This window comes from Polyodon spathula, chromosome 12 (assembly GCF_017654505.1).
Source record: "Polyodon spathula isolate WHYD16114869_AA chromosome 12, ASM1765450v1, whole genome shotgun sequence".
In the NCBI taxonomy this organism is placed as follows: domain Eukaryota; kingdom Metazoa; phylum Chordata; class Actinopteri; order Acipenseriformes; family Polyodontidae; genus Polyodon; species Polyodon spathula.
The window spans coordinates 39,717,114-39,734,277 of NC_054545.1; the positions used below are offsets into that span (position 1 = coordinate 39,717,114).

Here is a 17,164-nt window from a genome sequence, read left to right on the forward strand (position 1 = left end):
GGCTGTGTTTCTGGGCAGCAGGAAGTTAGGAGGTCTGTGGGCGGGTTTTGACGTTAGCTGGGGACTGAGTTTCTGTTAATGAGCCTCTCACTTTGAAGAGGCTATTTGCATATTTCATTAAGCGCTGACTGACAAGTGAGCCAGCTGTTCTATTTTCAGCTATTTAAATTTTGACCCTGTTTTTTTTTTTTTTTTTTTTTTTTTTTTATTCATCTCCTGTTTTGGTTTACAGGTTTGTTACTGCAAAACAATATGTTCCCTTTAGTGTGATCTTGAGAAAGCTCAGCTGGTATCAAAGGCCCGTCAAAGGGAGTCAGTATGCAGTGTGACCGAGAGGGCGAGGTTACTCCGGCCCCAGCCGCAGCCATGTCCAGAGTGGCCAACTCCAACCTGTGCACCAGGCCTGTTCCTGATTCCTTCATCAGGGGAGAAGTGGAGCTCCCGCTGCTGCCTTACTTACCAGGGGCTCTCCTCCTACCGCCACCTCCCAAGGGTCCGCTGCTGCCATCACCTACAGAGGAACTGCCTCTATCCTATTCTGATTCGCCTGGGGTCGCCAGCGCTGCTTTACCTGGGGTTGCTGACTTTGCTTCACCTGGGGTCGCCAGTATTGCTTCACCTGGTGTCACCTGCTCACCATCGCCTGGGGACGTCTGCACGCCTCCACAGGGGGATGATGCCGCCTGCATGCTACTGGCCGAGGTTACCAGTATGCCACTGGAGGCCAGGGGAAGCCTCCACTCCCACCCTAGAATGTGGACTTGGACTCTTGGAGTTTTAAGGGGGAAGGAAGCTGTTGAGGCCATGTCTACTGCACACAAAGGACGGAGTATGTGACAATGTCCCCACCCCTTTTATTATTATTATTATTATTATTATTATTATTATTATTATTATTATTATTATTATATACTGTGTTTGTGTTCGGATCCAATCAGACCCAAGAGCAAAACGTTGGGCAACGTTTGTTCCCTACCTCCTTTTTGCAGTGAGAGAGGTGCCACAGAGTTCGACAGGGTTCTCCTCCTTTGAGCTCTTGTATGGCCGACAGCCTTGCGGCATCCTTGATCTCTTGAGAGAGGGCTGGGAAGAGAAAAGGCTCGTCCAAAAATGTATTGCAGCATGTGTTCCTACTCTGAGATTGTCTGGATTTGGTCAGTCATTTGGCCCAGGACAATCTAAAATCATCTCAACACTGACAACAGCAAGAGTACAACTTTTCGGCCAGGAGACACAGTACTGTTGCTCCTTCCCACGTCTGAATCTAAACTGTGTGCTAAATGGCAGGGGCCATATGAGGTGATTCAGGCTGTAGGAAAGGTAAATTACAAAATGAAACACCCTGATCACCAAAATGAACGCAAAATTTATCATATCAATTTATTGAAGCCCTGTAAGGCAAGAGAGGCCTTATTTATAGCCCCAGGCGAACTAGAGGACGATTTAGGCCCCTGTCTAGAAGCTCCTAGCACCAGAGACATTTCAATGGGGGAACAGTTACTTTCAGATCAGAAAAGAGAGCTGAAAAGTTAATTGAGGATTTCAAGGATGTTTTTTCTGACTTGCCCGGTAGGATTAACCCTGTTATCACTCTCCCGGGCATCACGGTTCGAGAGACACTTTACCGGATCACAGAAAGTCGACGGAGTGGCGTTAGCAAAGAGGTATGGGCGATGCTTGAACTGGAGCCTTCCAGGAGCACATGATGTAGTCCAATAGTGACAGTCGCCAAAAAGGACGGTACCAACTGTTTCTGCGTTGATCTCCGCAAGGTAAACGCTATTGCCAAGTTCGATGCCTACCCCCATGCCTCTGGTTAAATCACACCAATAGCCTGGTTGTGCCACCTCAAGTAGGGTATCATTTTAAAGCATTTCTCTTCAAAATAAAGTACATTACAGAGTCACACAAGTAGACATTTTATATGACGCAACAGTACCAATTTTATCAAGCAGTTCCTTGATACGTGCAAAACACCACATTTCTATTTCAGGAAACCAGGGTTATGATAATAACCCTAACGCTCCCTTTCAAATATGAAATGTAACCATTACCGAATGAGATATATCTCTTATAACCCAGATTACCTGAGCACATATCAAAGCTGCCCCTTTAAGAGTCCCGTCTGTGTCAGGCGTCGTCTCCGCCCCCAAGAGATAGCAACGACAGTCGCACAGGGATCAGTGCCCTTTTTCTTCCAGCCTGCCTGAAAGGGATGAGCTCTGACTTTTCAGTCAAAACTACAGAGATATGTTTATATTTCACTTTTTCTCTGTCATTTCAATTCTCAAATAATTTTGCTTTAATATTAAGTGTATAATTATATCTTAGCCTCGGTTCTTATTAGGTCCCAAACCAGCTGTGCGAAACAGATGGTTCTGCCCGCCCCTTTCCCAGGATTCAGTCCTTTTATAAATTTTATATTTATATATATATATATATATATATATATATATATATATATATATATATATATATATAATTGTTTAGCGACTAGGCTGTCTCCCTGTACTAGGTTTGCCTCTGTCCACAGACGGTAGCCTGTGCTAGATGTCTATTTTTTCCAGCCAGCTTTTCTTGCCAGAGACACTGCCAATGTTAAGGGCTTTTTAGGTACACTGCTGTTGATTTGGCAGGAGCCTTTTCGAACGTATCTTTTTTCCGTTGCTGTGTCTGCTTTAGCATCTCTGCCAATGAAGGCTACTGATTTTTGGAGTTAACAGGCGTTCTGCAGCCTCTGTTCAACAGTGCATGCTTGCAGTTGCCAGTGGCTCTTTCAGATATTAAGGAGACAATGTGGTCCAGTGGTTAAAGTCTAGGGCTTGTCATCAGAAGGTTCAAATCCCACCTCTGGCACTTTCTGGCTCTCCCTGTGACCCTGAGCAAGTCACATAACCTTGTTGTGCAGCTCCTCCAGCTGTTGTGTGTCTTGTGCTCATTTCTCTACGAAGACATTGGAAAGCAGATGGGACTGCTCTGGCACAGATCCTCATGTCCTTCCTCTCCCTCCTCAATGTAAGTGACTGCATATAATACACAGTCCACAGCCTACCTCTGTAAAGTACTTTGTGGTGGTGGTCCACTATGCAAGGTGCAATATAAAGATATTATTATTATAATTATTATTATTCATCTGCACAGCATTTCTTGTGGTACCAGATCCGGTATCAGTGACCTGGTTAGGTACCATAGTCGTTACCACCCACCTTGCTCGGCACGAGGTTGGTATCAGTGGCTGAGCTCGGTACCAGAGCCAGTACCAGTGACTTGGCACCAGAACTGATATCAACAGCTTGGTTCAGCATCAAGACCGTTAACAGTGCTCAGTTCTTGTGCATAACAGTTCTCAGCACTCCAGTCGGCGTTGCTATCTGTTTTTTGTTTGCATATATGGAATGGCTAAACTGCTAACTTCAATCGTGCACCATGCCTGGGTTTCACCCTTTTGATGTGGTCTTGCAGCTTTGGGTCTGGCCCTTGAGCAGAGTCATTTGAGTCACCCCTGGTTATTTGATAGGGTCATTTTTACCCTTAAGAATGACAGGGCTGCGCCTACCCACTCCCAGTACAGCTACAAATGGGGTGTTTTCCAGGCATGTATATTTCATGGCATAGCCTGCGAATTCCTACTTGTGCACTCTGAAATCTGCTTATTTTGAAGAAAAATGCTACATGCTAAATGCTAATACTACAAAAGATTTAGAAGTGAGTAGTTTTTCGAGATATACGATTATACTGTAAATACAGTATAATCGTAAATCTCGAAAAACTACTCTCTTCTAAATCTTTAGTAGTCATTTTTGTATTACTTTAGTATAAATACATGTTAATTTGGATTCATATGTTGTTTTTTTCTGACTTTATGTGAACGAAAAGACACATATTTGCCAGTTTTTCCATTAGAAATAGTGATATTTTGAAATATCACTGTCCTGGTCACAAAAGCAAAGTTTGTGGGGAATAATAGCTATTTTCTATACTTTTGAGGCATAAGCAATTAGGAAATAACACTTACTACCCTGGAACAAAAAAATAATAATTTGTTACACGGTGTTATTATTATTATTATTATTATTATTATTATTATTATAAAAGTAAAAGGGCTAGTTGAGGTTTACAGTCATACATCTGATTTCAAAGCCTAGTTTTGGGCTGATTTGACTGGTACCCAGCTGAGTATAGGGCTTGTTGGTAAGCCAAGGTAAATAGGCTACCTTCCATTATGCAGGGGAAAAAAAGTCCAAACTGTAGAGCACACTACACCCCTATAAGTAATTATTTTAAATGAAAACACGTTTTCTGTAACGTGTTTCTTTAGAAACTGCACATATGAGACCTGCATAGCAAATGGCAGTGCACAACAGGTGTACTTCCTCAGCCAGAACCACTGGAATAGGCATTTGGGTTCTTACACAACTGCCAATAACCCAACAGAAGACCGCGCTGGCTCTCACTATAGACTAGAGTAAAGGGGCACTGACTAGTCAACTAGGACAGTGACAGTCAAGCTCAGAAACTGGTAATCGACTAATCACTTCAATTTCAAAGCAGTAGGAGCAGCAACATAGTAATGTTTTTGTGTGTTCAGTTTAAACTAGCAGCAAATATTGATATTTTCAATAAATGGTATTTTAGAACATTAAATATTAAGATTTGTGCTTACATGAATAGAGCATCAGACATTATCAAATACATGATTTATTTATATTTTGTGACACCTAATCGTTTTTCCCTTGACTATTCAACTTGTCGTAGTCGTTCCAGCCCTACTACAGTATCTGCACAGCCCCTCCTTTTTATTAGAAAGCTCTGAATCTAAGTGGTGAAGAGTGAACAGCTCAGACCGCCTCAATTCAAGCATGATTAAATTGAGCAGGCAAAGTAATAGCTGCTCTATTTAATTTCTCTGACCACAGGCTCTTTCTGCTTCATGGATGCCAGCCAGGTTTATCACACATCAAATGAACAAGGCTGGACAAAGTCAAAGAAAAACTCACTCGCTGTCACCGTTTTTTTAATGCAGTTTAAAAAGTTTATCCTTATTTCTGAAATGTTCAGCATTACCATATGGAGACATAAACAGATTTTCCGTTTCACTTGCTTACGTGTTTTAGGATAAAGCCAATGACATTCATAACCACCTGCTGCTGCAGGTTTAGAAGCTTGGACGTTTAGTTCAAAGAGAAACTTGTTAAAGTAAACTAAAGCTAACGGAACACAAAACCACTTTGGAACTTGGTTTCAGGCCACTGCATGGAACACCAGTGAAGACTTGGGGTTTGCTATATCAAGTATAAGGTTGCCCAACAGAGAGGCTGCATTGACCAACATGTCTATCAGGGGAAATTTAGGGGCTCTGCAATGGGAAGATTTGCAGAAAACCACCACCTCGCTGTCAGGTACCCAACCACTCAGGGACACTAAAGCATCACAAACTGTCCCTAAGCAATTACCACCACTAAACCACAGAGCACAAGGACCAACACAAGCACATATTTAGGATAAAAGGTTCACTTTCTTTATGCAGCAATGAAGTACCAGATGTTAGGACAATCAAAGTAAGCGAGGATGAGCAACACTGGTGACTAGGGAATACCAATGCACAGGCATAGTGCACCTTGCAATTCACTGCAGGAACTGTCTGCTATGCTAAGTCAGGTTTCATTACTCTGTGGTGTAATGTTGTGTAGTAGACAAACTGTATACTGAAAACAATACACAGATTTTTACAAGAGGCATTAGCTTTATTTCATTATTGCAGACAAAGTTACCCTTTGAGATACAGTATAAACACTAATTCTTTGTGCGAGTCGCTTCGTGATTTCTGTACGGATTTGCTTTGGTGAGCTGTCTGGCAAGAGAGGTATATTTAAAAGTCAGGTCCATTCTTCTTCAGTTTGCTGTAATCCATGTTCACAGCATAAAACTAGAAATGAAGAGAACAAGAAGGAAAGTCAGGAGTCATTATACAATAATGAATACCAGATTAAATACCTTGTTCTAATTAAGTGAACTAACTTATGCAGTGCCAAGGTAGGTACATCAAAATGTGGTAATCAGTTCAGCAATGAACATAAAAGCATTTAGAAGGCCAACCAACACAAGATTATAAATGTCACCATGATCTGGATGCGCAGTGACCGACTTCCCTTCCAGGTCTTTGTTCCAACCACGTCCTTTTTTATTAACCCAATTATACCCTAAAAGCACGAATCATGTAAAACCTGGAATGGAATAGTCCTCCAGAACCAGAGGTGCATAACCCTGACATGGACTCTGCTACCTTCAGAAACACAGTACAGAACACCCTTGCCAAGCCTCCTCTTTGGGCTCCACCAGCTATACTCTGTATAACAGAAATGGCACAGCAGCATCTTATGCTCTTTGGGAAATTACACAATATTCAAGCAGCTAGCAAGAATTCAGCAACAGAACTGTGAACTGCATTTTAAAAAAAAGTTAAGATCGATCTATTCAAAGCACTCCTACCCATACCTTGTACTGGGAAGTGGGGTTCATCTTGTTCCAGGGCTCAGGGTTGTTCTTGCGGTCCCAGCTAGAAGAACAGATAGGACAGCAAAAGGTAAGGCATCTCCAGTTTCAGAAACTGAATGCACACATCAGTGCGCCTGCTGGGTGTCTCCATTCAAACCTCACATTTAAACATTCAGTACTTCAATTCTAACATTCGGTTTCACTATGCTATGCTATGAACATAGAAGGAATACTCCTTACAGTTCAACCACCACAGCAATTGCATAACACACAAACATACAGTAATACTAGGTACTATGCAACAGGTAATACTTCATCAAGATGATGTCTCACAAAAAGCTTGTCTAACCTGTTGTATGAAGCTGCTACAAACAATGTTTACATGCAGACCACATTTGGAATTTGCTTTATTTATTAATTTTTTTAAAGGGTGATACAAATTGCTTTTCAATAGGGTTCTGGACCTTTGTTCTGTCTGATTAACTGGCCATTTTGTCATAGGTAACGAATAAGAGACACCATAGATATTTACTGGTAAGAGAGCTCCATAAAAAGAGGGTAATGACTTGGTTCCTGTAGTAGTTTGCTAGTTCCCTGTGCCATTTAATATAGAATTTTAGTTCCACTTTAAACTGAAAAGATGCACAGCAGCCATGGTTTGCAAAGATCTGATTGGTGTCGATTAACGAAATCTCAGCTTCTGTCCTTAATATTGCTACAGAACCGTAAGTTACACACACTGCTAAAACTAAAACTAGAATACAACAGCCCAAGTACTGCAACAGCAAGTAATCAGTTATTTCAAGGTAGAATACAAGAAAATAATCACACTATTTTAGGCAAAACTACTGTAAATTGCTGTGTTCGACATTCTACAAGATCCACCAAGGTTACCCCAAGTAGCAGACCAGTGGTCATGCAGAAAAAATAACTGCATATGCATTTCAAGCACTGGCAAGTCCCTAATTTTGCCGTTGATCGTTTTTTCCCCCCCACACCATTCCACTCGGGTGATGCCCATTTATTCTGCCACAGCACTACGAATAAATTCACTCTGCAGTGGAGGACTCACATGCATCCCTAACGCTGCGACACTCAGTTGCTGTCTTAATGCCTCCTGTAATAGGAAGGTTAAAACCACTTTATGTAGTAAGAGAAATAACAAAAAAAAATCACTTCTATCGTGCCCCCACCCAGGCAAACATACTGCACAGCAGAACGTCAGGATATAGAATACATGCTGTGATAGGGATGGTGCAACCATTGAAAGAGGCACAGGCACCCAGGATTTATTTTTAGAAGCACACAGGAAAAGCCTCGGTATAGCCGGGCCCACAACATGCAACTGTGTACAAAAACAGAAACACAAATGCTAAAGCAAACACTGAAAAAGAAACTAAAAACAAAAAAGGCACAGTGAACAAGCTGGGGCTGGGCAGCAAGCTGCTCTTACTAAAAGGAGGTCCTGCGGACAGCCCCTGTGTGGTTGTTGGGATCTAACAAAATCTAGTCCCAGTCCCTTACAGAGAAACGATGAAACAGTGACCCCGGTTCCACACGCAGGAGTCAGATGTGAAATAAGCAGTTAGGTTTTGCTCCGTGGCACAGGCAGGGTTGTTCTGGCTCTCGACAACCTGCTGGTTAGGAATCCTCAGCTGGCCAATCACCAGCTGCATTTCACCACACCCAAACACAGCAGGAAACAAGTTCCATACAGAGCGTCCGATTCTCTCCTCAAAGATACACATCTGTCCGAGGAGCCAGTGACAAGATGTTGTCTGTCACTGCAGAATAACGTTAAACCACTCCCACAGCAGTGAATGCCCCATCCCTCACTTACCTGACATCAGGGTTACGCATTGCCAGGCGAGCGAGGTACAAGCCTGCACCTGCAGCTCCAGTGCCAATGAAAATGAACAGAGGGATCAACTGAAACAGAGGAGGGGGAAAAAAAATGTTTAGAGTCTTGTACTTTACAGTTAAAAACGTTAATGGAAGGGAACCTTTTTATTGCTGCACCCTGACACTGTTGGTAAGCTCTGTGCTTTATTGACCATTTCCTAGGTGGTAATTCACAAACATATTTCTTGAAAAACATCAATAAGTTGAACTTTGTGAAGGTAGGGGCTATATGTTTAGAACTAATAAAATTAATTTAATAAATCCAATGACAAACGTTTTGCCTAGACGTGTTTTCAATGTCTTCAAAGAGTTTTTAATAGTTATAGATGACCAGGTATGTAATTAATAAAGTCGCACAATACAAATATTACTGTTATTAAAAAAATAAGGTACAACATACTCCAATATCCATACCCTAATACTGGACAGGAAAAATATATATGGTAAAAAGCACCACCAATGAAAACTATTTTGTTAATATACTGTGTATTCCCTTGGACAATGTTTCAAACATGAACTGCCTCTACTTGATACATAACAGTGTATATAGTTTTGGTGAATCGGGGACTTCTGTTTTTTTGGATTTCTAATGAAATATGCGGATTTTGCACTTCACCACTTGTTCTACTCGAGGTCTTCTGCGAGATTAATGACGCGCCAGAGATTTGACGCAAACGCCAGGTGATTTGAGTACTGCTGTAAAAATCTACTAGGAGGCGAGTGGAGTGTTTGTACCGGCCAAGGTCACACCCAAACTCAGAAACGTTAATACTGGAGTCGGGAATAATATTATTGCAATTGACATTTGATTTAGACACCAATAAATAAATAAAATATCTGAATCAAGTAAAACGAGTCCCAGTACTTCCAAATATGTCTAAGTGCGATACTGGTATTTTAACAACATCTGACTCCTAACCTTCATCAAGGTCACAACACACCAACGTGCTGCAGTTAAATATTACACATGCTGTTATTATTAATTAGGCAAATTTACTACATACGTTTCCAGTACACATATAAGCGACAGACGCTTCACTTCACTCTTAATGGCTGGGAGACAAAACCTACCCCAATTAACACCGTTTCCCCAGTTACGGTAGACTTATACACAGTAGTGTGTATGTAAAAAGAAACAAAACAACAAAATATTTTCTGTACGTTTATTCTGTTTGTCTGTCCATGTCCCAAACCACTGAACCCAGCGTTTGACCGCCAAAAGCCCAATGTCACGTCCTTTTAAGACACAGCTCCTCTTTGTATACTTACACTGGGGTGCTTCTTAGACTGACTAATCATAGTCCGGAACATTTTGATGGTCTTGTGTGTTTTCTAGCTCCCAAAAACAGTATAAAATGAAGGCCCTTGCACACAAACGTGCTGATCTGCTCTCCGCTTCCGATAAAGAACTTCAATAGGGAACCTCCGTCTTAAAAAAAAAAGCACGCTATCCACATTCCTGTAGTGAAACCAACAACAACATATTAAGAAAGGAAATCAGAAGGAATTAAGATAATTATTTATTTTTAAAATATAAATACTGACTGATGTGGTTTGAAGTAGGCAGTTTTATTTCGTTTAAATCGCGCCGAATTATGACAGGCAAAAACAAGGGCAACCAAATACTTGCATTCTTAAAAAAATAAATAAATAAATAAATAAAATTCACTCCAAATCAGGTCACGTTTACTCGTTTAGGTTTGTGGAATTGCAGTGACATTTTGGTCAAAAAGTAATTATTAATCCATACTTTGTGCATTTGCATTCTGACGGAACTCTAGTGCATCTTCAATGTCCTTACTGGAGTTTGGGTCTTTATTACGTGTTTCGTCTGCAAAATGGAGAACTGAGAAGTCTATTGCTCATGAAGTAAAACTCTTTTAACAACGGTTTCTGTATTGTAATCTGGAAATACAATATATTTTAAATAGACCATTATTGTTAAATAATATGTATGATTTCAAGATAACCTATTTGTATAATACGTTACAGGTGTATTGTATTATTGACCTACCTTGAACCTGTACTAACAGTGGAAAACTAGAGCTTTTGTAATCATAGGTAAAATCAATCATTTCATTTGGTTACACAATTGTCAACTCCCATCATATCTAGCTGCTGTAATTGAATTAAACTCTCTTGATGAAGGGGGTGTGGTGGGTAAACCACAGCTGAATTAAATTTGAATATTTGCAGCACTGGGAGGGCAACCAGGATTACATCAAGCACTGAGATTAGGTGGTGGTGCAACCATGAGGATTCTGCAGTGCTGTAAAATGCTCTAATCCATCTCTGAATTGTATTCCCTGAGGGTGTACAGTTTGATCATATTGACCCCTAGGTGGTGTTGCTGCCTCTGGTAGCTCAGCTCCAGCTCCATGGGGGCTGCAGAGCAGAGGGAGACCCCTTGTCTTTACCTGTTGACCACACAGTTTGGCATGATTCAGCACACTGTGCTTGAGTAAAACCAAGGCACGAATGGCAGGCAGGGGTGATAGAATAATGCATTATTTTTTTAAGGACAGCAAGTTTTTACTTTTCAAAAATGTAATATTGATAATTAATCAGAATACTTTGTCAGGGCCAAAAGAAGATTACTTTTCATTAGGTCAGCTGGAAATCATGCAGCATCTGCAGAAGCACCTGTGTGCAAATCACACGGGTACAATAGGAATGCCACACAGAGCACAGTGTTTGATTAAACTCAACATGTAAACATACCTCCCAGCTACACCGCAAGCTCTGGAGTTGCGCAGTATATTTTGTCTCGGCTGACAGCTGTACAGAATATCACAGCTCCAGGTGGAAGGAAAAAAACAACAACTTTCCTTTGTCCTTTTTATTGGTCTTGTATAGATGAGAGAAATTAAACTTTTCTTATTGTGAAATGAACACATTACGCTATTTAAAAAGATTGTTTGGGTTTAGTACCTGCAGACAAAAAAATCAGAGGGAATTACTCAGAAAGTATCAGCACAGCTGTAGTGAAATTCAACATGTCCATGAATTCTTTGGGGTGGGGGTGAGGATGCATTCATGGAGGACGGGGTTACAAGCCATGAAAGTTTGGGAACCAAAGGCCTACGCAATATTAGTTCTACCGAAAATACAGGCGAGGGGATCTCCTGATATGATTTTAGCATTCTAATACAATAATCCCTCTGTAGAGCACGCTTAAAGGGGACAAGGAAAATAAGCATTATACTGGGAGCGGGAGCGTTTTACTAAGAGCATGTGCTTTCCATGAATAAATAAAACACAGTGAACATTATTATACTTAAAGTGGGTTTCCTGGTTGCATTTATTGAACACTGTAGGAAATAAAAACAGAAATAAAAGTACTGTATTAAAGTATTAAATGCAAACTCTGTTTAATAATATACATGTATCTAAATGGAATACAGCAGAATAAATTATTGTAAAGTACAGTACAGCGTATTGCTGCTCAGGAATTATTTTCATATGTAAAATCATACTCAATGCTTTACTGTAATAGTACTAACTAGTACATAGTAAACAAAAAACAAATTTCTTGTACATATTTACAAAAAACAAAAACATATTTCACACTGTTAAATATGTAGGCTATCTGATTCATTGCTTACTGTGCTGGAAACCAGAAACAAATACAAGAACCAGTTAGTGTATAGTCAAGAGCAAGAGGAATGGTGACTACAGTATTCAGTACATTACAGTAGAATGCAATACTCAGAAACTATGTAACTGAGCAACCTTATAAAACTGTCAAAAATAGTGGATCAACCACACGTTTTAGCCAAGGGCATGGCTGATCCAAGAGCAATCTACCAGGGGGTTACTGTACCACAGGCACTCTGACATATTTGTTCATGTGCATTGGAAACAGAAAGCCCTTGAGTCATGCACTGTCAGATCAGACACTTTTGACATGTGATCATTTCATATTTAAAAATAAATAAATAAATAAAAGTGGTTAGTAAAGGTTTTATCCAGTGTACAAAGAGATAATAGTCTAAACAGTGAAGGATGCTGTACTAGTGAGGGAGTCTTCATGCACACTGCAGACAGTACACCCTGTAGTTATAACTGTTACCAGGGCAGGGGCGCCTAACTTTGTTTAATAGTTGGGGAGCAAAGGTAAAGAAGAACTGCCGAGCAAAGCTCTGGTAAGCCTCATTTTAACTGTTCAATCTTTTTTAAGGTACTGTTTTTGAAATAGTAAACCCACAAAATTGGGCAGGTGATTCAGCATAAAATATAGAATATTTATTAACTGAGTATTTATTAAATACAAGCATAAGTAGCATCACATGGCAGAACAAGTTCCAGTGGCATCTCTGCACCACACCGTACCAGGGTTGCCAATTGGACCCGTAAATCCGGGACTCAGACAGGTCAGGTTTTTTAACTCACCTCTAAACCACAAATGGATCGATTTAAAAATCAGTAAGTTAAGTGGGTGTGAACGGCATCAATAAATACGTTAATTGTTGTGGTGATTTTATTGCATCATATAAAATCGTACTGCTTGAAATTTTATATGGTCTATCAAAACATTACAATTCCATCGCTATAGAGAGAATTTTGCACGCACACACACACACTCTTTCTCGTTTATTAATACTTCTTCTGGCTTCACAGTCCCACGCCAATCAAACGTATACAGCAAATCAGCAAGCTGTATAAGTTTGACTGAGAGACAATGAGTTCTAAGAGATTTCAGTATGAGCTACATTGGTAAATATTGAGTTGCCCTTTTTCATTTATTTCTGGACTTATTAGCAAGTACACACACGTTTAGATATGAAAGCTGAACGTTCAAATAAGCAAAGAACAACTAAGGTAAATTTGTAGCCAACTTTTTCACTAAAGTAAAATCAGGCTTATGAAAATCCACTTGATATATTTACTACTACTTAATCTAAACTAAAAAAAAAAAAAAAAAAAAAAGATTTTGGTGGGAATTTAATTTGTTCAGGGTCCCACGGCAACATCAACCTAATTTTTAATTCTTAAACCCATCATTATTTAATTTTTAATAATTGTCTCATACTCTCTCTTCCTTATCATAAATAATAAAAAAAAATATGTCTGTATATATTGATGCATGAATACCCCTGCAGTCAAGTTCACATTCACTGAACGATGTGTTTTCTTGCTGTGCAGCTAACGTTAGCCACATGGTGCAGACCTTGGGCCAAACCAATATGTTAATGTAGGGAGAATTCATGGTGATTCTTTATATAATTTTACATTTTATTTCAAAGCTTTTAAAGACAAACCAATGCCAAACACAGCAAGGTATATTACATGTATGATGAATGAAAAAAGTGGAGGGTCAAAGTATATAGTTGGGGGGGGGGGGTGGTTGTTGAGGCATCTGTCCCTCCATCCCCATGGGTTAGGTGCCTATGTGCTTAGGTCCTTCCTTCCTTGTTTGTTTTTTTAATATCTGGTACTACACTTGGTTAAATTAATCTCAGTTTGCAACCATGCTTTCAGTTAGTGTTGCACTTGCCATTCCTTCAATGGCTTCTTTCCTGTCATTGACCAACAAGCTGCTTCCCCTATTGGCTGGCATGCTGTCAGCCAGTAACATTACCCAGAAGACAATGCCGAGGTGAAATGACCCAGGAAGTACAAATGTAAACAGACATGTAAAGTACAAAGTGAGAGCTCCCTTAAAGTACAGTAGAATCAAATACTGGGTTGTTAAATGGGAATACACATTTGAGTGCTATTTAGCTCCTGAAAAGTGTAAAACAGGTAAGACAATAGCTACAATTACTTTAAGTGCTGTATGCACTCTGTCTAACTTTATTGAGCTCTGTGACAGGCTGCTGGGGCTGTGCTGTCAATGGATTCTCGTGTGCCTGGACTGGGGCTGGATGTGTTAATCGCAGGGTAACAAGAGCACCGATGAAAGTGAATAGCAGAGATTGCACATGGCATATAATTACCTGTAACTCCTTTAAAAGGACAACGCGTGCTGTGAATAATGGGGAACGCTGGGTTGTCTTAATGCCTCGTGATGTTGCAGTGTCCCAGGGAAGAGCGGAAAGGAGGAATTCAAGGGGGCAGACCAGTCTGTGTTCTGCCGCTTCAACAGCATGTGAACAGATGGGAAACTGAAGAGCAGCTGCCCTAAATACGCTTTAATGTGCAAAGTGTGATCTTCTGAGGATTGACTTTCCAACTTGAAAGAGATCATTATGCAAATGAGCCTGCTCAGTGGCAGATTAGAGAAAAGGCTTTCTTTTTTTCTTCCTCTTGTTTTTTGATTAAGTAACTGGCATCTACTTGTTTGTGGATAGCTAATTATTAGAACAAGCACTCCGGAACATACAAACACAGATACATGGAGCTAAAGACACACACACATACAGATGCATGGAGATACAGACATACCTCACCTGGATCTCTTAGTCCAAACTGTGCCAAGGGGGTTTTCGCAGTCAGGTGGGTTTCAAATCAACTTCCTCCCCCAGGAACAAAAGCAACATTATACATTATTGTTTAAACCCAAATTAATACAGGACTCCCGAAAGACAGCTATTGTTTGAAAGTTGATACATAAATACATATAGGAAACTTAACAAGGTACAATTGTGCACAGTGACTGAAAGGGATAAATTTAAGAGTAAATAGCTTGACATTACATTTTCATAGGTTTTTTTTTTTTTTATGATCTTTGCTATTATTACAGGTCTGACATTAGGACAAATAAAGTACTTATGTTTTTCATTGTCACCACATATAAGCAGCATGTACACACCCCCACATCCACAGTTGCCTCAATATACCCCATGATTCTTAAAAACCTGTGTTAAACAATGTACTTTGCAGGATTAATCGCAATTGAATGTGTGGATCTCTAGATATCGTATAGGTTAACATGTGTGTACAGACTGACAGCTAGACAGACATTAGGATGCACTCAATAACGTGCTAAAGGTCTTTAGGTTTCATGTCAATTGGATGAGCGCTTCTCATTATATATTTAGGCATATACAGACAGCTGGACGGACAGATAAACAGCCTCCAGATACCCCAGGATTCTTATCTTTTAACTGTCTATCTTGGGGGACACTGATTTATCAACAGAGCTCTTCTGACTCTTCAAACCCGGGAGGCTTGTCCGCCATTTCACTGTTTGGAACAGGCATCTCACAAAACAAAACTAACAGTCACTACCACTGTAAACTCAACATCAAGGAAAAACAAGATCACCTTGCTTCCATGTGTCAGTGTACAGACAGCTTGAAAGGTGCCTCTAGTTATCCCTACATTTAGGTACTCTCAATAACATGCCATAAAGAATGCCCCTACCAAGTTTAGCACAATTTGATTAACGGTTCTCAGTAGCATGCGGCACCATAACTATTAAACAACTAAATCTAGAGATACTAAAAGAAATGTGATCAATTTTATCACAAACGCTTCCACTGGAAGTCTTTCTCAAGGTCTTTAAATGTTGGAATGGTTTGAGAGTCACTATATTATTTTGGGGTGCGATTGAGAAAGTGGGAGTGGTCACATTAGGAGGAGCGAGTGTACGCTAGTTATAATTTTACCTCTGGTAATAGCCCAAGTTTATTGCTGATCAGGGTCTGTGAAACTAAAGTTTGAATACCGAAACAGAAATACATTGCTTTTTTTTGGCAACACATTGCAAATCCTGATAACCATCTCTGGTTCAGCAGCTCTCTGGTTCTCTCGGTCCTGTATCCTGATACACTGATACATGATTACTTGCTTAGGATGAAGGCAGACTGCTTTATTTCAAGGGTTAACATTTCAAGTTCTCACTGGGAAACTCTTTGCTGCTGGGCACGTAAGCCTGTCACTGCGGTCCTTCACCACTAGGGGGAAACACAGAAGATGCAATGGATCTCAGGAAGCACATGCTGTGAAGCTTCTTAAAGGGGAGGTAATTGAACAGCTTAAAGAGCAACTAGGTGTGCTTAGCATAAAAGCAATCCCATAGTTCCATATACTCCTTGTGCACAGCTGTGTGTTAAAATGTGATTATGTGTGGAAATTACAATTACAGTATAAATACAAAGGATTTTCATTTCTTACACAGCTCTGTAGTTTATATCTTTTTGTTCAACAAACCCCAAACAATCCATAGCAAGTTAGTGGTGTTATTAATAGTGTTTTATGCTTCTATACAAGTTTTAGTTTTATATTTGTCCCAAGAGTAAGTGCATGCACCTCTCCTCACTCAAATACAGAGGCATGGACTTGTGATCATATCAGAGGAAATTAATAGCTAAACATTTATATGTAATTTTAATTACTTTTCCACATTTCCCTTACCACTTCCCGGTTTTTGTATATATCTAATACATACGTATGCATACACACACAATGCCATGTATTTAAAGACAAATGATAACTTAATATTAATATTGGAGCAACAGAAAGGATTGCAAACAATATAAAATAGTGGGGGGGGACATGATTCAAATGTACACCTCATATCCGTACGAAAAAACAGCTGTCCTCATGGTTTTCCTAAGAATATTCAACAGCTTAATAAGCTTTCGACTGAATTTAATTCAGAGTGGGCATCAAGCAAATTCACGCAAGAATCTGAACGTTTTCCACAAATTCCTTTAATTGTTTGTGCCCTGAAGTCTCGGGCTGACGTGATACAGAGGAGAGCTCACACTGGCAAACCTAACACTGGAGTTATTTAAGGCCTAACAATGATACACAGAACACACACGTAATACAGTAATCCATCTCATATCCGACTGCGCTGGGACCAGAGGAAGGGTGG

At 40.0% G+C, this 17,164-nt stretch overlaps 1 protein-coding gene across 1 annotated transcript; it reads right to left on the bottom strand.

Annotated features, from left to right (window-relative positions):
- Positions 1-5,723: 5,723 nt before the first annotated feature.
- Positions 5,724-9,827, bottom strand: ndufa4a (NDUFA4 mitochondrial complex associated a). Its single transcript, XM_041265009.1, has 4 exons — positions 9,667-9,827; positions 8,336-8,424; positions 6,496-6,556; positions 5,724-5,926 (listed from the first exon to the last, which is right to left on the bottom strand). The coding sequence occupies exons 1-4, from the start codon at positions 9,706-9,708 to the stop codon at positions 5,870-5,872; spliced, it is 249 nt and encodes an 82-aa protein (XP_041120943.1). The 5' UTR covers positions 9,709-9,827; the 3' UTR covers positions 5,724-5,869.
- Positions 9,828-17,164: the final 7,337 nt, after the last annotated feature.

Excerpts from the sequence above, each read along its gene's own strand:
- ndufa4a (XM_041265009.1), bottom strand. The coding sequence starts at position 9,708 with ATGTTCCGGACTATGATTAGTCAGTCTAAGAAGCACCCCAGT. Across the intron at positions 8,425-9,666 it reads AGTCTAAGAAGCACCCCAGT|TTGATCCCTCTGTTCATTTT; the intron begins GTAAGTATACAA and ends CCTCTGTTTCAG. Across the intron at positions 5,927-6,495 it reads ACCCCACTTCCCAGTACAAG|TTTTATGCTGTGAACATGGA; the intron begins GTATGGGTAGGA and ends CTTCATTTCTAG.